Source organism: Bos indicus, chromosome 22 (genome assembly GCF_029378745.1).
Source record: "Bos indicus isolate NIAB-ARS_2022 breed Sahiwal x Tharparkar chromosome 22, NIAB-ARS_B.indTharparkar_mat_pri_1.0, whole genome shotgun sequence".
Classification (NCBI taxonomy): Eukaryota; Metazoa; Chordata; class Mammalia; order Artiodactyla; family Bovidae; genus Bos; species Bos indicus.
In genome coordinates, this window is record NC_091781.1 from 43,350,954 (window position 1) to 43,373,022 (window position 22,069).

Below are 22,069 nucleotides of genomic sequence, written 5' to 3' on the forward strand. Positions count from 1 at the left end.
TTATCAGCCAGGGTTGTCTAGAACAGAGCTAAGGGGATGTAGGTGTGCGTGCACGCACACACACACACACACCATATACATATATACATACAGAGATAAAGATTTATTTTAAGGAATTAGCTCCCGTAACATGCTAGGGGCCAACAAGTCTGAAATCTCCAGGGTAGGCCAGCAAGCTAGAGAAGGAAGAGCTGCTATTGCAGCCTGGAATATGATGGCCCTCTAAAGGCAGAATTCCTTCTTGGGGGAAACCTCATATAATTGGCATCTAATAATATAGTTAATATTTCTACATTTAAATAGTTAAAAAACAAATTAATTCATTGTTTTCTAAATTAGATTTACTTATAGGGGGAGGTTCATATATATAATTTAAAATACAACCCCAAACATATTATACTTAGAAATTATCCAGTGAAGGATGTAGAGAGAAGGGAACTCATACACTTTTGGTGGGACTGTAAATTGGTGTAGCCACTGTGGAAAACAGTATGAATATTATTCAAAAAACTAAGAATAGGACTACCATATGATTCAGCAATTCCACTCCTTGGTATATAGCCAAAAAAAGCAAAAAAGACTAATTCAAAAAGAAACATGCACCCCAATGTTCATAGCAACATTATTTACAATAGCCAAGATAGGGAACCAACTTAAGTGTCCATCAACGAATGAATGCGTAAAGAAGATTTGGTACATATATACAATGAAATACTACTAAGCCACAAAAAAGAATGACATTTTTCCATATGCAACAACATGAATGGACCAGGATGGTACTATGCTTCGTGAAATAAGTCAGAAAGAGAAAGACCAATACTGTATGTTAACCCTTATACGTAGAATCTAAGAAATAAAGCAAACCATTGAATATAACAAATAGACACACAGATACAGAGAAGAAAATAGTGGTTACCAGTGGGGAGAAGGAAAGGACTGGAGTAGGAGATTAAAAGGTACAAACTACTATCTATGAATGCAGCCCACTCCAGTATTCTTGCCTGGAGAATCCCATGGACGGAGGAGCCTAGTGGGCTACAGTCCACGGGGTCGCAAAGAGTCGGACACGACTGAGCGACTTCACTTCACTATCTATGAAATATATAAGCTATAAGGATAAATTGTACAGCACAAGGAATATAGTCCATTTTTTATAACAACTTTAAATGGAGAATAATCTTTAAAAATCGTGATCTACTGTTATATACGTGAAACACATTTTGCAAATCAACTATACCTCAATAAATATAAAGTATGTTTATAAATTATCTAATGAAAAAAGAGTATTTTTTTAGCATATTATATACTATATAATGTACCTTTTTATAGTATATTATACTATCTGAACAGTGATACTACAATATCTTTACATGTAGAGTTGTTTTCTTTTTCAAATTGTAAAAATTTAAGTGATGAATAAATACTGTTTGAGGAACTGACCTTCAATTAAAACTCTATACAGATTTACTACAAAAAATATCTATGAAAAAAAAATATCTATGAGTTAATAGACAATAAGGTTTTTATTTCAATTTTTTTCTTTCAGTCTATTGCTCACTAACTGGTTGGTGATGAGATTAACGATGACTAATTGTGTAGAGGTGCTGAGGAAGCAAGCAACAGAGTGATCAAGAGTATGCATTTTGCAATCAAATGACTGGGGTTCGAACCCTGACTTCACCACTACCTGTGTTACCCTGAACAAAAAATTCCTTCGCCTCCCTGAAACGTACGTTTTCTCACTGTGAGGATAATAATAGTACCTACTGCATAAGTCTGTTGTGAGGATTAAATGAGATAACGTATATAGAACTCAGTATACTACCTGGTAAGCACTCAATGAAGTGATATTAATTTTACAGCAGTCTAGATGCTGGTCTTAACTCAGAGCATATCAACACATTTTAGATAAGCTTATTACAATTCACTTGATATCATCAGCTAACAGGTACATACAGAATTATGATCCAATTGCTTATGAAAAAAAAAACAAAAAACTATTTATCTATATAACCAAGTAGACAAATGCACAGTAGAAATTCTGAAAATTACATACCAAACTAATAACAATGGTATTAGAAGGGAAGAAGGTAAAAGGTACCTATGTGAAAGATGATGTACATATACTCCACATACTTCCCTATTGCTTCAATTTTTATAAGAATGTATTCCTGTTACTTGTGCAAATAAAAAATAAGAAAATAAATAATAGCTTGAAAATCCATATTTGAAATTCATTTCTACCTGGCTCAGCTAGAATAAGTCAGTAGTTATAAATGTAGATAAAACCATAAGCCTGAAAGTATAGATAAAACCTTAAAGCAAATAAATAAGAAAACAAACTTTCCTACATTTTTAAATTAAAATCTAATCCAGATTATACATTTTACAAAGGATTCAGTAGAATCACCAAAGTCTTCCATGCTTTTAAATACCTACACAAACTTTCCTTTTTCCTCTACACCTGTCAGTTGTTCTCTTTATAAAGGATTAAAAATTTACATGGCAAACAAGTTTTTCCAAGGCCGTTTCATTTATTTGCATAAACACTCAAATCCAAATCAGTTGCCTGAATGCAAACTTAGGAAAAAATACATTTATTGCTAGGAGTAGTAGGGGTATGTTTAAAAAATGCTAGCTGACTCAGAAAAATAATTAACTCAGATTCTCTCAGTCTTTGGAAGTTTGTCATACAAGTTTTTCAGTCATACTCCCAGAAAATAATAGATTAGATTACCCTTAAAGAGAGCAAAAGACAGATTTTCATTATAATTGTTAATTCCATAATAAGATAGTTTAGAATAAATGTAGCAGCTAGCTTTTATTTCAGAGGGAAACAATCTAGATTCTGGTTCCACCTCTCCATAGCTACTAAGAGGTGACCTTGGGCAAATAACCTCTAAAGAGCAAACTCTTTTTTCATAAAATGGAGCCAGTCTTCGGTTGCTCTACCTACCTCCTACGTGTTATACAGATCAAGTGAAATAAGAAAGTATGCTGAATATTATTAAATCCTTAAAAGTATTATTTTGCATGAGAATGGATATAAATATAATGGCTCAAAATTATATCACCAACCACAAGATTATCTAAGATACCAAAACACCTGGCAAAGTGCCTTGGACACTGCAACTGCTCTATACGTAATGATTTATACAAACACTACCTATTGGAAATTGAGTCTGTGATCTCAAATTGAGAACTAACTCGAATGACCTTCTGCTTTTTGACCCTCAGGGTTCGCAGAAACAGAGACTGCTTCATTGTTCATTTCACTCATTCAAACATTTATGTACTGTCTAGTCCCTTGTTCTCAAGAGCACACATCTGGCTGAGCAACAGTACATTTGCATCACAGTTATTTTCTTGTTTGTGTCTCATAATGAAATTATATACAAAGTTCTATGGGAACAGAGAGGAAGAAGCAATTAATTCTTCAGTTAGTGGGAGTAGGGAAAGGTTTCACACTGGAACTGGGCCTCAAGGGACAAAGGGGAAAAGTCATTCTGGAAGACAAAATAGCTAAAAAAAAAAAAAAAAAAAGAAAGGAAGGCACTTTTTCAAGGGACAGTGAGGACTGTCACATAGCTACTGCAGAGTCTGGGGCAAAGGGTAAAAAAAAAAAGAGTAACAGAAAACAAGAGCTGGAAAAAAAACGGAAATGAGAGACGGATTTTGAAGGCTTTGCATGGTGGCTCAGAGGTTAAAGCGTCCACCCGCAATGCGGGAGACCCGGGTTCGATCCCTGGGTCAGGAAGATGCCCTGGAGAAGGAAATGGCAACCCACTCCAGTACTCTTGCCTGGAGAATCCCATGGAGGGAGGAGCCTGGTAGGCTACAGTCCATGGGGTTGCAAAGAGTCAGACACGACTGAGCGACTTCACTCACTCACTCATATCATGCTAAAAATCAATGGGGGAAAAAAATTAATGGTATAGCAACCTAGATTTTGAATAGGGGTATATCAACTGTTCATCTACTGGCAGTGGCAGTGAGAGAAGCATAGGCAGGAGTCTTTAGAACACTTCTGCAGCTAACAAATGCCACCACTTTTATCAATTCAAGTAGCTAACATATATCAAGAACCAATCTCACAATCTTTTCACTTAAAACTCTGAATGACAGATACCCTCCGCACTATTTATAAAAAAGAATAGATACTAAGCTTTAACATAAATACCATTTGAGAAAACCAAATAGGAGCCTGAGAAGGTAAAGAGTAAATTCAGCCAAGGGAGTAAAGTCAAATAAGTAGAACAAAAATGTTTAAAGTGTATACACAGTCCATATTTTAAACAATGGATGGATAAGATGGATAAAATATTTCATTAACTTTCCACTACTGTGAAAAGTAAGACAGAAGGAAATGATTACGTCCTGGGGATATATAACCGGGCCTTCCAAACATGTTTACATTAATATGTATTAAACATGTCAAATACATGTCTTTCTCACAAAAATCAGCTCTTTCTGACCTTTATAACTTCTGTCAACAACCACAACAAAAAAAATAGGCATCTGTTGAAACAAAACACAAATAAACAAAATCAATGAATATAGGATCTGCCACTCTCCCCAAAAACTGAGGCCAGGATCTCAGCAGTCATATAGGAAGAAGACAAAAGAAAACAACCCTGGTTGTCAAATTCTGGAGATTTCTCCCTTGCAGTGACTTTCTTGCAGTGTCCTTGAAACATACCACATCATTCCTGCTTCTATGCCTTTACTTGAGGCATTAGATTTCTTCCCACCCAAAACTCCTTTCTGACTGATTCTGGCTGTCTACCTTCTGCCCTATTCAGAAAGTCCTAAGGTCTTAGCTCAAATTGCATCTCATCCATGAAACCTTCCCTACAATCTCCAGTCCATATGGCACTTCTCTATTTGCTGAAGTCCTAACAGACAACACACTTGTCTTTTTTTCACTTTCTGGCATTTAGTCATTTTCATTCCTTCTGTGAACCTGGCCTGTACCCCTACAAAATGGCATCGTATCTAAGCTTTCACAAAACCCTGGAATAGCAGAGTGGTTAAGCGCTTGGATTCAGGTCTTCCCTTGTGGCCGGGTGGTTAGGACTTCGAGCTTCCACTGCAGCAGGGGTCAGGTTCCATCCCTGATCAGAGAACTAAGATCCTGTGAGACAGAGGCCAAAAAGTCTTAGCCATTGGACCAACCAAGGAACTCCCACCTATCTTAAATAGATACTTAAGTATTAAATAAGCTAACATGTAAAGTATTTAGAATAGCATGGTAACAGAGTACAAAATAACTTAAGCTAATGGTTATCCGTTTTCCTTGTTCCAGGTCATTCTACATATTGTTTTATCACTCGTATATTATGGTTTCGTATGTCAGTGCTCTGCACAGAACTCTCCCTGTCTTTCCATAGCCCGTGGGTCCACGTCCTGGAAAAGTAAATAAAGGCACTCCACAACTTGTCTCCACTCTCTACTCAGCTTCAGTTACTCAACATCTACTTCATAAGAAATAAAAGAAAACAACACATAAGGCAGAGATCCTCTTCTCCAGGGTCTGACAACTCATCACAAAAACAAGGCACAAACATGAAAACATACACACAGCAAATGTTCTCTCACAGCTACTATCATAGCAACTCTCCAAAAGGACCCTTCAGTCCAACAAGATCAGTTTCCGTGTCTGTTTTATTCCACCTTCATCCTCTTATACACAAACACAAGTCAGAAAAGCATCTTCTCTTTACCTGTACCTATCTACTCCTATTTTAAAGTCTCAAATACCATCATTCTCTTGCCATTTAAACTTAAATAATACTATCTTAGCTTAAATCAACTGTTCTCAAGGTGTTTAGTCACCCTCTTGATCTGAAATATAAACTCCTAAAAAGGGGTAACAATTTCTCACCAATTCTTATGATTTTTCTCCCCCTTCCCTCACCCACCACTATGCCCTACACTAAAACAGATCATGATAGAAGAGGTGCTCAAGAATGTGTTGAATTTAAATTTAAAAAGTGAAACTGGAAGTAGACAACTACCACTAGTACTTACTACTTGGTGAACTACAGTGAGACTGGAAATAGACTACTGTGTCAGCCACTAGACTATTACTGGTTCACAAAGATTCAAATCAAACAGGGCCATCCAAATCAGGAGGCAGTCCTGCTTTACTAGCTCTTCTGTGTAACCACCATATGGACAGATTTGCTTGCTCAGTGGTACCTTGAGTCAACAGAAAAATCGTAACATGCTATTATCTGCCATCTAATTTGAAGAGTCTGACCTCCAAAAAGGAGTGAAAGATGATACACAGGGCCGGAATCCAAGCTGGGCAATATCCACCTGCTACATCACTGAGTAGATGATTTGGGGAAGCTTATTAAATTCCACTTTGTGCCAAACCTGTCACCAGGTTTTAAATACCATTAAAACATTCCTTGAACTTAGCATTAAAAAGTGTCACCAAGCTCTCCATCTGCCTACACTTTGCAGATTTCCTACAATAAACATGTATGGCTTGACTAATCAGAAGGTTTTAAGTGGTTATTATTTCTTTCAGCTTTTAAAGGTCTTCCCTTAATGGCAAACGCAGAATGCAACACTCATAAATTGAAAGTCAACCAAAGGGCATATTACCCCAATTCTCCACTTCCCAGGTAAGGTGCCAATTTGGACAAAATGGTCAACTTCTTGTGTTTCAATTTAAAAAATTACTTCCACACATGCCATCACATGAAAGAAAAAAATGTCACTCTACCTTCCTAAGATTCCACAGCACTACAGCAAATTGCAAAGACCTGCCTAGATAGTTCCCTTGTCTCTCCACTCCAAATACCCTCTTCTCTAAGGACTGAGCCCTTAGTAAGGGCAAGCAACAGGCTGCTAAGTGATTTACATGATTACCTGAATCGTGAAAACAACGAGTGAAGTGAGTGAAGTCGCGTCTGACTCTTTGCGACCCTACAGACTGTAGCCTACCAGGTTCCTCTGTCCATAGGATTTTCCAGGCAAGAGTACTGGAGTGGGTTGCCATTTCCTTCTCCAGAGGATCTTCCCGACCCAGGGATCGAACCCGGGCCTCCCGCATTGTAGGCAGACGCTTTACTGTCTGAGCCACCAGGGACTATTATTATCCCCAGAAGAGAAACCTGAAGTTTAAAGTAGGTTGAGGAAAAACAAACAAACTTACCTGAGGCAATGCATACAGAAGGAGGGGATTCTAGTATTATCCAAAGAAATTTGCTGAGAATATATATTAGGCTTTGGGGACTTTTGTTATGATACAATTATAACAAATCCTTCTACTAGAAATTTCATACAGAGAAAACAGTAAGTGATACTTGGTCAAACTGTGGGTTTTCTTTGTAACTATGTACCTTACAATATATGGCACATAACAGATGCTCAATAAAAACCTACCATCTGTTCAAACCTAAATTTTAAGTAGTTAATTCCTAGAGCAATTTGATCACATGGCAAGATCTGACAGGTTATTTGTCTTAACTAGATTAGGTGGTACAATAATCAATAGTTATATCGAACTCTAAAGTCAAGGCCTCACATTCTGAGTATGTTTTAGCTAATAAAAGCAAGAAAGAAAAAAAAATTCAAATGGTAGAAATAAGCTGTGATCCTGATGAGGTTTTCTAATAAATTCCATTCAAAAGTTTAACGTATCATATCAATTTATACAAAAAACACTTACTATTGATATGTCATCTCAAAATAACCCATTATGCAGGTTTTAGTATAACCATGAAAAGCACTGTTCATGTAATCACTGTTTTTCAACTAAGTAAAAGAAAAAATCTGAGCCCCCTCTAACTACTGAATCAGAATAAAAATGGTGCATGTACAATGTACTTTAAGAAAACTTATTATCTGATTACGTTGCATCATAATTGTTACCCAGGGACATAAAAAGACAAAAATGTAAAAGCTGGTTAAGGCAACTAGCTGGTAACTGTTGTCTGAATTTGTCTGCTGGAAAGATGAGTTCTTTAAATAACTATTGGTAATCTATGAGGTCTTTCAGGCACCCAAACTTTAGTTCCCAGGGAGAAAAAAGGATCTGTTCCACAGATAAGGAGCATCTGGTGTTACACAGAAAAATAACATACTTTTTAGTTCTCATTCTACATACAGAGTAGGATATAGATATTATGCAAGCACAGAGCACTTGGGCAATCTTTTCCTCCTTTCTGTGAACAACAATTTATATAATAATTCCTTGATTCAGGAGTATTCCTTTCTCTCTTCCTTTTCAGGCTCAGGTTTCCTTCATTTCAAAACACAACTCTTCTAAAAGATTTAAATTCTTTTTTTAAAACAGACTTAATCATTAAACTCAGCAAGAGGATCCAAAAAGTCAGGAGGTAAAACCGGAGATATTATTAGTCTTACATAACTTAATTCTAAGTTGGAACGGATTCAGTAGCTTAACTAAAACTTGAGATTTAAGCACAAAGATGAACTCTTTAGTGTATTCTCCACATACAAAGATAGTTTTAAAATTGAAAGGATCTTTTTACCCAATTTTTTTTCTTGTATTCGTAAGACATAAGCACCTACATATACAGTTAATTAGGGTGCCAATATAAAAATGCTAAAATATTCATACATAATGAGAACTAAATTCATCCTATAACATCTAGGTAATGCAATAATCGAGAGTTGGATATAATTTCAGAAAATAATTTTAACAATGATTTCTAAATATCACCTTTGTAAGTATGCGTTAGTTGTTTTTAATAAGTGCTGAAGGGCACATCAACAGTGATTTTCAAAAGCAATTGGTATATGTTCATCCAATTTGCAAACAAAACTCTGAAATTATAAAGTTACAGTTGTTCATGCTTAATTAAATTAGCTTTGATAACTGCAAATTACTCCTTCATAGGTAAATACGTATCAAATCTTTTAAAAATGTAAATTTACACAAACACTGTCCTTTGCTAGAAAGGTCCTCAGTTAAAAGCTGTGGTGTTAACTACATCTCATCACTGAGACACTTGAGCCCCAGGGTAGTACTGGCCAGATTCCCTGCATTGCTCTGGGAAGTGCTGCTTTCTTCATCAAGCACTGAACTGCAAATTCACCTTTCGGAAAAGAACGAAAGCAAGAAGCCAAGTTTCACTATCTAGTTTTCTAAAATGCATTAGGGTTTAGGATTTCACTGGGAATGACCACGTTATCAAGATGCCATCGCCCTCTCGAGGCATTTAATTACAATTCCTTCTCTGTTTTCCATTCAGTCACTAGAACCAGACACACAAAAAGTTGGGTTTCCCCGCCTGGCTGAAAAGTCTCCTCTGGGTGCAAACCCTGGGATCCTGCATACATTTACGCAGAAAGCGCAAAGGGAAACGAAAAGCAACGACTGTTAGACAACTTAGTGACATTACCTTGCCCGTCTTGTGATCAAACCAGACGAGAGCATGGTTCCTGGACAGCACTTTGCAATCAAAGGTAGCATTATTCTGCGCTGGTCGACAGCGGGCCACGGAGCGGCCAATTTTAATGGGCTCGTCCAGGTAGACATGACGCTCCTGAAACGGGTGTGAGTTCGGCCGGCAAGTGAAGATGGCCAAGGCTGACGGCATCGAGGACAGACTTGGGGGTGTCTCTCCTACCAGGGACAAAGAGGAGTTCCACCGGATCCGAGCTGCCCTTCACAAGCCTAGACCCCCTTATCCCCCCCCACAATTTTAAATTAAAGCAAACTGTACATTGTCTAAGCATAACCAGTGAACATCAACAACTCTTCACTTGGGTGGGAAGACAAGCCAGCGCAAGCCCCATCACCTCCTTGAAAACCCAGCAGCGCCTTGATCACCCTGAAGTCCCCAACTGGCGGCTTTCAGTCCATCTTCTTCCCTGGGAAGTAAAGGCTCAAACATCGGACAGCTTCGGCCCAGAAAACTCCTGGAAGACAGTTTGGGGGCTGGAGGTATCCAAGCAGATGAGTCACACGCCAATTCTTGTGTTTTGTTTGGGATCGTGGCCGCTTTTCCCCCTCGGTGGCGGAAATGTTGCAGCACTGCAGCATGAAGGAAGGGTCGGTGCGGCCAGAAGGGTCCTTGCGGGCGGAAGAAAGGTGTAGCTGAGCACCCCTGGGCGGCCACCGCCCGTCCTCGAGGGCCTCGGGAGTGGTGGGACAAGGCGATGGAGGAGGCGGCGGAGGGCTCTAGACGGCCAGCGGGACAGTCTGCATTGCCCCTGCTGCGCGGAGGCCGCCCGGGAGGTGGCACCGGGTGCCCGGACCGCCCGGGCTCAGGCAGCGGTGGCTGGGGTCCTTGGCACGAGGAGCTGGGGTCGGCGGGGGCGCGGGCAGCGGCCGAGGCGGGACTCCCGGGCACCTGGCGGGCGTCCCCGCGACCAGGGCGGGGATCCGGCTCCGCAGGCGGGTGCGAACCGAGCAAGGCGCGACCCGGAGGGAGGCTCCGGGGTCTTGGGCCGCAGGAAGTTGGTCCCCGGACGCCTGGGCTCCCGGCTGGTGCTCAGCACACCGGTCGCCTCTTCTCAGGGTCGCCCCCGCGAGGGTCGCATCTCAGGGGCAGCAGCCGAAGCTCCAGGCGGACGAGGAGGTGGGGGAGGGAGGCTGGCCCGGAGATTGGGGGAGAGGCCTGGAGGCCCCGGGTTGGGTCCGCCGCAGCCTTCACCACTCGCGGCCGGTGGGACACGCTCAGGCTGTGACCGACGAGGCAGGAAACTTTCCGACCTGAGGGGGAAAACATCAAAACAAACGGCCGTCAGGCGCCGGTGCCCGCCCGCCTCAGCCCTCGCCCCTCTCAACCCACCCCAGCCAAACCCCGCGACTGGCTACGACCTCGGCCGACCTCTCTGCGGACGGGCTCAGGGGATTGGGAACCCAGACGCCACGACGGGTCCACCTTCCCTTGCCGCCGCCGCCTCAGCTTACCTTGCCAGCGCCAGCCGCCATAGTGACTCTGACTGAAACCTACCCGGTGCACCGCCACGGGAACGCGCACCCTTCAAAGGCCCTCCTACCCTTCTCCCGCGCCGTAGTCGGCGGGGTCACGTGACCGAAGCCGCTGAAGCCATATTGGTCAAGGGCGGAAAAGAGGGCAAGCCAATTTTCAACAAGCTTCCAAACGCCATCTTAGTTAAGGGTTAGACGCTTCAAAACCGTGGGGCAACCTTTACTACCATTTTGGTTAAGGGCAATAAAAATGTTTTTGACTTATTGAAGGTTTCCTAAATGCAACTTGCCAACTTCCTACTTTCCCATCTTGGTAAGAAGGCGCCTGCTTTTCCTAAATTTTATTCACTATGGTCCTGGATGAAAATACCAATGAGCAAGGAGGACAAACTCATCCGAAGATGTTATTAGCATCCATCTTAGCTGTGGGCAACACAGTACCCCACAGCTGCCCTAGGTGTGAGCAATTAAATTCCCACAAGCCTTAGGATTTGTGCATCTTAAGGTCCATTCTCCCCTTGCCAGGTATCCTGCCCGGAGGAAAATTTTTTTAGTCCCTGCATTCCATTTCAAATGAGCTTACTGTAAACTGGGCCTATCTTGTCCCCCAGGGCTCCTAACTCAGATTCTACCCCGAAATGAGTGTTAGTTATATCAGAAAAGTTAACATCACGTTGCTTCCAGAAAGAGGTCGAACAATTTCGAATATGAAGAAAGGTATTTCCTGCACTCAAAATAGTAAGGTAGATAAGGAGTCATTAGTCTCAAAAGGGAAAGACTTCGCCAAATCTAAACGAAAATTTCAAGAAAAAGATAGAAGAAATGAGCCATACTCATTTAGAATCAGTGGTGACTTCATTCTTCAGATTCCTTTAACAACAGGCTTCACCACTGTGTGACCTTGGGCACATTTCTAAACCACTTCAAGCCTCGTTTTGTCATCAATTACATGGAGATAATACTTAACTCACCTGTTGTGAGAATTCAAGGTAGTAATCCATTTGCTCATAAAAGAGTAACGGACAGTGCATTTCAATTCGTATATATAGAATTGAGGCCCGGTCCCATGCTTGGTCCTGAACCCTGGAAACACATAGGTGCATAAAACCTCATATTTTTCTTTTGGGATTACACCTGAGTACTATGAGATAGGGATGGGGAGAGAAGGGTGACAAACAAAGGTAATTTCACTTTGATGTAATCAGGGCTAAGCAAGCACTGGGTACTAAAGGAGTCAGAGATGCGGTAACTGAACTGAAAGAAGGCTGGTAGGAAAACCACAATAAATATAGTATTTGATGAATGGCTTCATAAGGTTCTAAGGAGAAAAAGAATACGGCTCTTTGAAACAATGGGCCAATATGCCGAGCACATAATAGTGACTAAATAAGTATTGGATACATGATTGAAAAGTACATACTGTTACTAATTATTACAAAATAAACTTATATGCAGAGTACATCATGAGAAACGCTGGGCTGGAAGAAACACAGCTGGAATCAAGATTGCCGGGAGAAATATCAATAACCTCAGATATGCAGATGACACCACCCTTATGGCAGAAAGTGAAGAGGAACTCAAAAGCCTCTTGATGAAAGTGAAAGAGGAGAGTGAAAAAGTTGGCTTAAAGCTCAACATTCAGAAAACGAAGATCATGGCATCTGGTCCCATCACTTCATGGCAAATAGATGGGGAAACAGTGGAAACAGTGTCAGACTTTATTTTTTGGGGGCTCCAAAATCAGTGCTGATGATGAGTGCAGCCATGAAATTAAAAGACGCTTACTCCTTGGAAGGAAAGTTATGACCAACCTAGATAGCATATTCAAAAGCAGAGACATTACTTTGCCAACAAAGGTTCGTCTAGTCAAGGCTATGGTTTTTCCAGTAATCATGTATGGATGTGAGAGTTGGACTGTGAAGAAAGCTGAGCGCCGAAGAATTGATGCTTTTGAAGTGTGGTGTTGGAGAAGACTCTTGAGAGTCCTTTGGACTGCAAGGAGATCCAACCAGTCCATTCTAAAGGAGATCAGTCCTGGGTGTTCTTTGGAAGGAATGATGCTACAGCTGAAACTCCAGTACTTTGGCCACCTCATACGAAGAGTTGACTCATTGGAAAAGACTCTGATGCTGGGAGGGATTGGGGGCAGGAGGAGAAGGGGACGCCAGAGGATGAGATGGCTGGATGGCATCACTGACTCGATGGGCGTGAGTCTGAGTGAACTCCAGGAGCTGGTGATAGACAGGGAGGGCTGGTGTGCTGCAATTCATGGGGTCGCAAAGAGTCGGACACGACTGAGCGACTGAACTGAACTAAAAGTATTAGAATATGTGTTAGATTATAGAAGATTATAAGGACCTTGTATACTTTTCTAACAGTCTTCACTATTTCACCAAATATGTACTGAATTACTACTGTGTTCCTGGTACTGTATTCTGGAGAAAAATAAGGATGTGTTGAAAAGTTTTAATATAAGAGGATGAAATTTTTTTCATTTGTAGTAACTTTTAGGCTTTTGTAGAATAAACTAATATAGGACTCTCCACATAACCCTAATCAGTTCTGTGCATGAACTTATAAGTCACTTAACTTAAAAGTCTTTTCATTCATTCACTCTATAAATATTTTATTTGAAGGTGGGAAACAGCTACTGCCATAGGTCCTGGAAATACAACAATGGAAAGAAAAAAAAAAGACTCCCTTGAGTTGTTCACTATTTAGGTGATGAAACATTACAATAAGATTCTTGCTGTAATGAATTTATCAAGGATAATGGGAGCATGGTCGAGTAATTAAACTGACGTGAAAAATGAGTAGGAATCAGGATTTCCCTAGTGGTCCAGTGGTTAAAATTCTGTGGTCCCAATGCAGGGGGGCCCGGGTTCAATCCCTGGTCAGGGAACTAGATTCCACATGCCACAACCAAGAGTTCACGTAAGCATAAGGAGAGGTGGTCAAGAAAGAAGGACATAGAAAAGTAGTTTCAGTTGCTGAAGGACTTGAAGGCAATGAATGCAGTGGTCTTCAGAATATTGCCACCTTTCTCCTAAAAGACCAAAGTAAAATCATGAAAATCAAGGTTTCAAAATCAGACATTGCATCACCATTAAAAGCACTGTAAATTCTAAATGATTTAGCTTCTCTGAGTTTCAATTTCCTCATTTGGAAAAAAAAGTAGATAGTACCCCACAGAGCCTTAGGATTAAATAAGATAACATTAGGATAAAATAAGATAATGATGCCTAGAAAATAGTAGATGCTCAAAGAAGGTCAGTTTCTATTATTATTACTAATATTAAGAATTCTTCCAGCCTTCCACATACAGTAAGAGGCAAGTTGTATTATCTCTAATTTGCATATAGAGAAATGTATTCATAAATGTGGGAACAAAACATATCTCTTTATGTTCAATTCTACTACAGTCTCTTAAAATGAATGTTAAACAAAGAGAATATGCTTTTTCACGTATTTTTCCAAAGAAAAGCTGGGACTGCTATAACCTAGAAGGGTAAAAAATCTTATGAAGCTATGGAGGGTGCTGGAAATGCTAAAATGGCATTGAAGGCGTTCTTCACCCACTGGTATTTGGTAGGCACAAAAAAGGCTTAAATTAAGACATCTCAAACATGAGATATTTTGAATTCTAAGCCATGTGGGTGTTGCTCTCTATGATTCTGTATCCATACAATACTTTAATTAAATAAAAAGCATGTTATGTTTTGAGAAATGTGGAATGATAGTATTTCCCAATGAGTAGCTTTCTCTTCCTCTTTGATTTTTATTTTTTAAATAAACTGATCATTACTACCACTGCCATGATCCATGCTACTTTTCAATCTAAGAAAAAGAAAGGAAGAACTGCAAAATTATTTCCCAAGTACCATGAAAGATAGGCAATTATTAGCATTTCAGATGTGTAAGAGACAACTCAACTTACAGAGTTTACTCTGTAAACTCATTTAATATGCGTTCGATAATCATCAAATTGGATTTTAACCAATGGCAGATGATATAGTGAATAACTTGCATAACTGCTTAAGGAGAGTATCTGAGTTGCAAACACATATAAGTAAGCGAACTAATTAAAGAGAAGAACTGGAGTAGTCAAAGATTAAAACTGAGAGGATATACTATTTTTAATGGCACACACTGTCTTCTTGAAACTGAAGTTTATCTTCTTCACAATAAGAAAAGCTCTCCCCGCACCACCCATCCCCCTCTGATCAGGGAGATTCTAATGAGTGGAAATACTCTGTCATTTCCCAGGTGCCCAGGGTGGAGTTACCCAAACATTCCAGAGGTGCTGCTCATTGGTTTTTGGCTTCCTGGTTCTTCAGGAAATAAAAGAAACACAATTACCTGCACACAAATAAAGAGATTTATTTTTCACGTAGCAGTCTTTTTCTGTGAATATAAAAAGAAGGAATCCTAAGATTAACTTTCAGAAAGATCATGGACAACTAATCAAGTTCCCTCATTCTGCAGGCAAAGAACCTGAGGCTCAGAGAAGCAACATTTATTGAAAGTGTATTTACCATACATTTCCCTCATAACATCTCTGTGTGGTACTAACCCCATTTTATAGGTAGGGAAACTGAGACTAAAGAGATTAAGTGACTGATTCTAAATCGCCATGCTAGACCTAAAGTATAGGCTTTATTTGTTGTTCTTTTTGAAAAATTTATTGATTTTTTTATTGATAGAGTGAACACATATTCATTGCATATATTCATATAAGCAAAAGTAAGGAAAGTAAAAATTCTCTCTATCCTCATCACAAATCCTCAGCCCAGGGCAAGCTACTGTTAACAGTTTATTAGCTATATCCTTCCAGATGTTTTTCTAAGCCCATTTGAGGCATGCCCTTTTTAAAATATCATATTATCAGAAATAGAAAAATCAACACTAGGAGCCTTATTACTAAACGTGATAAATACTATTGTTGTTGCTGTTGTTCAGTTGCTAGATAGGATAAATATTTTATATCAATAGCAAAAAGCTTGGATTAGGGGGAGAAAGAAGAAGATAAGAAACTGTGTTTTTTCGGTCACTCTTGTGTAAGTCTTCTTTTGATTACTGGGAGCGTTCTCTTGCTTTTTATAATCAATTTAAGAATGTTAGCTGGAATGCAGCAAATGCTTAAGAATAAAAGGGATGGGTCAAAAAGCCACATGAGGCATTTTCTTTCTCAATTTTTACTGGTATATTTGGGTTTGTTTTTAAATAACTTAGTTACCAATCAAAATATCAGAGACTGTTTATACATGGTGGTTTTGTTCATCTAGTGATTTTTTAAAAAATATTTAAAGTATATTCTTTATTTTGAGAAGACTAACATTTTAAATCATTGTTTTTTAATATTAATATAATTATTTTTATTTCCTTTTAATAAGCTACATTAGAGCTTTTGTTTCAGATAAATGTATTGTTCTATAACTATACAGCAGTGTCATTGATAATGGTCAAAAGCATCTCACTGAATGGTAATAATTCACAGACTTCATAGATGGAATCTTTGATTGCAAGCATTCCTAAGACATTTGGTTGAAATGGAGTAAAGAGACTCGTAAAATGAGTCTAGAGTTCCTGCTCTTCCTCCACGCCTGTTCCCACCAAGCATGCCCAGCATATAAGGTTTGGTGGGAGGAGACCATTGGTGGAGTCTGCTGGGCTTTGTGTAGGGCCAATTTCGTAAGCGTGTGAACTTACACAGGGTCTGCGTTGAGAAGGACTCTGTTGTCTCGAAATTCTTAATACTTTTTTTAAACAAAAGGTCCCTCATTTTTACTTTGTACTGTGCCCGTCAAATTACAGAGCTGGTTGCACACTGGGCATATTGTTTTGAGAATCCAATCTGCTCTGTTCAAGTCCAGCATGCTAACAAGGAGAGCATATGAAATGCTAGGACAAATGAGGAGGCTGCTGACAGTGAACAAGCATTCCTATAGAAATGAGAACTTTTCAAGTGAAACCAGTCACGTCCATGTCTCTAACTCCTGGAATCGAATTATATAACTTGGTATCAGCAGGAAAGATGGTTGCCAGAGAAAACATGCCTTGATTTTGTAACTTATCTTTTCACTCTTAGAGTTTGTTGTTATTCTTTAAAATGATAATTAGACTATGAAATCAAATACATTCTCTGTCCATTCGAGTTTTGCTTTTTACTATAGAACACTTCAAATGCACAGGAAAACTACAATTACAATGAATGCACATATTACTCCTCTTTGACATCATTTGGCCATTTTGCCTTTTCCGTGTATCTGTGTGTGTGTGTATGTGTGAGACACACACACACAAACCAAACTTTTCACAGTGAGTTCCAATCATGACTCTATTCTGAAATGTCTCAATGTCTACTTCCTTACAATAGACATTCTTCTAAATAACTAAAATATAGTGCTTTTTTAAAAAGTATTTTATTTATAATGTAGGAAGCTTGGAAAGCAGAGAAGTATAAAAAAAAATTACCTATAATTCCACTGCCCGGAGATAACCACCATATGTAGAAAAATGCCATCACCTTGTACCTCTTCGTCCACAAAGAATGAAGCATCTCTCCCTTTTTTCACCCTTACCAACATTTTCTATGCCTCCTGTGGTAGGCAGAACAACAGCCTTTCAAAGATGTCTATATTCTAATCCAAAGAACCTACAAGTAAGAGTACATTAGGTTATATAAGACAAAGGAGACTTTGCAGGTATAATTAAGGGTGCAGAGTTTGAGCTGGGAAGATTATCATGGATTACCTGGGTGAATCTACTTTTAATCACATGAGTCCTTAAAAGTGGAAGAGGGAGGCAGCAAGTAAATCAGAGAGATGTGACCTGAGAACTCAACCTGTTGCTGACTTTGAACATGGAGGAAGGGGGGCCACAAACCAAGAAATGAAGGAAGCCTCTAGAAGCTGGAAAAAGGCAAAGAAACCAATACTCTCCTAGAGACTTCAGAAAAGCCAATGCCTTGCTTTTATCCTAGTGAGACCCAGTTGGACTGCCAGTCTATAGAATTTTAAGAAATTGTGTTAGGCTACTCCACTTACAGTAGTTTGTTATAGCAGCAATAGAAAATGAATATATCTTCCCAGTGATATTTGCCTTTAAAACAAACATTTTGACTGAATGATTTTCTTCTTCTCTTTGGTTTTGAAAACAATAATGATTAACACAATGAGAAAATAAAGGCAGAACACCTGAGTTTTGCTCTGAAAGGGGGACTAGATTTTTTATGGTTGTTTTGACCAGGGCTGGGCTAGTATACTCACAGACCACTTATAGATTCATAGAGTAGAGGGAGGGATTGTCCTCTAGCCTTTTTAAGAAATTCACTTGGAATTATGGAATCTGTTTTGAGAAAAACCGTTTACTTTCGATCTCTCACAGATCTTTGTACTTGTCAATTCATAGCACCTATTACAGTTTGTAATGGGGTACACGTATAACATCCTGATTAAGGTGTGTTAATCTCTGGACTGTAAACTCTATAAGAGTAAGGAACCTGTTTGCTTTTGCTATGTGCCTAGCACAAATGAGATGAGATCAGATCAGTAGCTCAGTCGTGTCCGACTCTTTGCGACCCCATGAAACACAGCACGCCAGGCCTCCCTGTCCACCACCAACTCCCGGAGTTCACTCAGACTCACGTCCATCGAGTCAGTGATGCCATCCAGCCATCTCATCCTCTGGCGTCCCCTTCTCCTCTTGCCCCCAATCCCTCCCAGCATCAGAATCTTTTCCAATGAGTCAACTCTTTGCATGAGGTGGCCAAAGTACTGGAGTTTCAGCTTTAGCATCATTCCTTCCAAAGAAATCCCAGGGCTGATCTCCTTCAGAATGGACTGGTTGGATCTCCGTGCAGTCCAAGGGACTCTCAAGAGTCTTCTCCAACACCACACTTCAAAAGCATCAATTCTTCAGTGCTCAGCCTTCACAGTCCAACTCTCACATCCATACATGACTACAGGAAAAACCATAGCCTTAACTAGCCAGACCTTTGTTGGCAAAGTAATGTCTCTGCTTTTGAATATGCTATCTAGGTTGGTCATAACTTTCTTCCAAGGAGTAAGCCTCCTTTAATTTCATGGCTGCAGTCACCATCTGCAGTGATTTTGGAGCCCAGAAAAATAAAGTCTGACACTGTTTCCACCGTTTCCCATCTATTTCCCATGAAGTGATAGGACCGGATGCCATGATCTTCGTTCTCTGAATGTTGAGCTTTAAGCCAACTTTTTCACTCTCCTCTTTCACTTTCATCAAGAGGCTTTTGAGTTCCTCTTCACTTTCTGCCCAGAGAAGGCAATGGCACCCCACTCCAGTACTCTTGCCTGGAAAATCCCATGGGCAGAGGAGCCTGGTAGGCTGTAGTCCATGGGGTCGCTAAGAGTCGGACACAACTGAGCAACTTCACTTTCACTTTTTTCATGCATTGGACAAGGAAATGGCAACCCACTCCAGTGTTCTTGCCTGGAGAATCCCAGGGACGGATGAGCCTGGTGGGCTGCCGTCTATGGGGTCGCACAGAGTCGGACACTACTGAAGTGACTTAGTAGTAGTAATAGTAGTAGTCACTTTCTGCCATAAGGGTGGTGTCATCTGCATATCTGAGGTTATTGATATTTCTCCCGGCAATCTTGATTCCAGCTTGTGCTTCTTCCAGCCCAGCGTTTCTCATGATGTACTCTGCATAGAAGTTAAATAAACAGGGTGACAATATACAGCCTTGACGTACTCCTTCTCCTATTTGGAACCAGTCTGTTGTTCCACGTCCAGTTCTAACTGTTGCTTCCTGACCTGCATACAAATTTCTCAAGAGGCAGATCAGGTGGTCTGGTATTCCCATCTCTTTCAGAATTTTCCACAGTTTATTGGGATCCACACAGTCAAAGGCTTGGCATAGTCAATAAAGCAGAAATAGATGTTTTTCTGGAACTCTCTTGCTTTTTCCATGATCCAGTGGATGTTGGCAATTTGATCTCTGGTTCCTCTGCCTTTTCTAAAACCAGCTTAAACATCAGGAAGTTCACGGTTCACATATTGCTGAAGCCTGGCTTGGAGAATTTTGAGCATTACTTTACTAGCGTGTGAGATGAGTGCAATTGTGTGGTAGTTTGAGCATTCTTTTGCATTGCCTTTCTTTGGGATTGGAATGAAAACTGACCTTTTCCAGTCCTGTGGCCACGGCTGAGTTTTCCAAATTTGCTGGCATATTGAGTGCAGCACTTTCACAGCATCATCTTTCAGGATTTGGAATAGCTTAACTGGAATTCTATCACCTCCACTAGCTTTGTTGGTAGTGATGCTTTCTAAGGCCCACTTAACTTCACATTCCAGGATGTCTGGCTCTAGGTCAGTGATCACACCATCGTGATTATCTGGGTCATGAAGATCTTTTTTGTACAGTTCTTCTGTGTATTCTTGCCACCTCTTCTTAATATCTTCTGCTTCTCTTAGGTCCATACCATTTCTGTCCTTTATTGAGCCCATCTTTGCATGAAATGTTCCTTTGGTATCTCTGATTTTCTTGAAGAGATCTCTAGTCTTTCCCATTCTGTTGTTTTCCTCTATTTCTTTGCATTGGTTGCTGAGGAAGGCTTTCTTATCTCTTCTTGCTATTCTTTGGAACTCTGCATTCAGATGTTTATATATTTCCTTTTCTCCTTTGCTTTTCGCTTCTTTTCTTTTCACAGCTATTTGTAAGGCCTCCCCAGACAGCCATTTTGCTTTTTTGCATTTCTTTTCCATGGGGATGGTCTTGATCCCTGTCTCCTGTACAATGTCACAAACCTCATTCCATAGTTCATCAGGCACTCGATCTATCAGATCTAGGCCCTTAAATCTATTTCTCACTTCCACTGTATAATCATAAGGGATTTGATTTAGGTCATACCTGAATGGTCTAATGGTTTTCCCTATTTTCTTCAATTTAAGTCTGAATTTGGCCATAAGGAGTTCATGGTCTGAGCCACAGTCAGCTCCTGGTCTTGTTTTTGCTGACTGTATAGAGCTTCTCTATCTTTGGCTGCAAAGAATATAATCAATCTGATTTCAGTATTGACCATCTGGTGATGTCCATGTGGAGAGTCTTCTCTTGTGTTGTTGGAAGAGGGTGTTTGTTATGACCAGTGCGTTTTCTCGGCAAAACTCTATTAGCCTTCGCCCTGCTTCATTCCGTATTCCAAGGCCAAATTTGCCTGTTACTCCAGGTGTTTCTTGACTTCCTACTTTTGCATTCCAGTCCCCTATAATGAAAAAGACATCTTTTTTGGTGTGAGTTCTAAAAGATCTTGTAGGTCTTCATAGAACCGTTCAACTTCAGCTTCTTCAGCATTACTGGTTGGGACATAGACTTGGATTACCGTGATATTGAATGGTTTGCGTTGGAAATGAACAGAGATCATTCTGTCGTTTTTGAGACTGCATCCAAGTACTGCATTTCAGACTCTTTTGTTGACCATGATGGTCAATAAAAGAGTTGTTAGGTCAACTCTGATGCCTAGCACAGAGTTGACCTAAAAGTATTTGTTAAATGACTGGATCTTTAGTCATGCAAAAGCATGGTTCTTGAGTGGCTAATGAGAAGCTAAATTGCTCCATGTCATAATATTAACAATAATAAACTATATATAATGTTAACTATATGTAATATATATATTATTCTAAGAATATTAAAAATTTTAAGGAAGAAAAAGCTGTTTTCAATGAGAACTTGTGAATTTCTTTGAAGACTATCATGCTTTCCTGGAGATTTTTTTTTTCTTCCTGGATGAAGACTCAGACTACACTGTCTGAATGTTATTCTGGAGATACCAATGTGTTCTTGCATATGAGTGAGTCCTCTCAGGTGGTCAGGAAAGACAACAAGTGGTGTCTTCACTTCCTACTGGTGGCAAACCCTAGAATCAATCAGGCCGGGAGCCCACCCTTGACTACTGTTCTCAAATCAGATTGTATTTCACCACTCTACCCAGATGGATACTTTGGGGACAATGAGTTAAAATAACCACTAAATGGTGCCTCCTTGCTGGAGATATTTCTAAGAATGACAACTAACAGAAAGGTTGCTCTTTGAAGGAACACATTCACATACTTCAGGGAATGGGAAAGTGGAATGTCATCAGTTAGACTGAATGGCACAGTGATGAGCCT

General features: G+C 39.9%; 1 protein-coding gene across 36 annotated transcripts in view; it reads right to left on the reverse strand.

Annotated features, from left to right (window-relative positions):
• Positions 1–9,581, reverse strand: part of SLMAP (sarcolemma associated protein) — a 149,818-nt gene extending 140,237 nt beyond the window's left edge. For all 36 annotated transcript variants that reach the window (XM_070777189.1, XM_070777190.1, XM_070777179.1 and 33 more), the window contains exon 1: positions 9,384–9,581. In XM_070777189.1, coding sequence (XP_070633290.1) covers positions 9,384–9,581 — 198 coding nt within the window. The remainder of the gene's footprint in view (positions 1–9,383) is intronic.
• Positions 9,582–22,069: the final 12,488 nt, after the last annotated feature.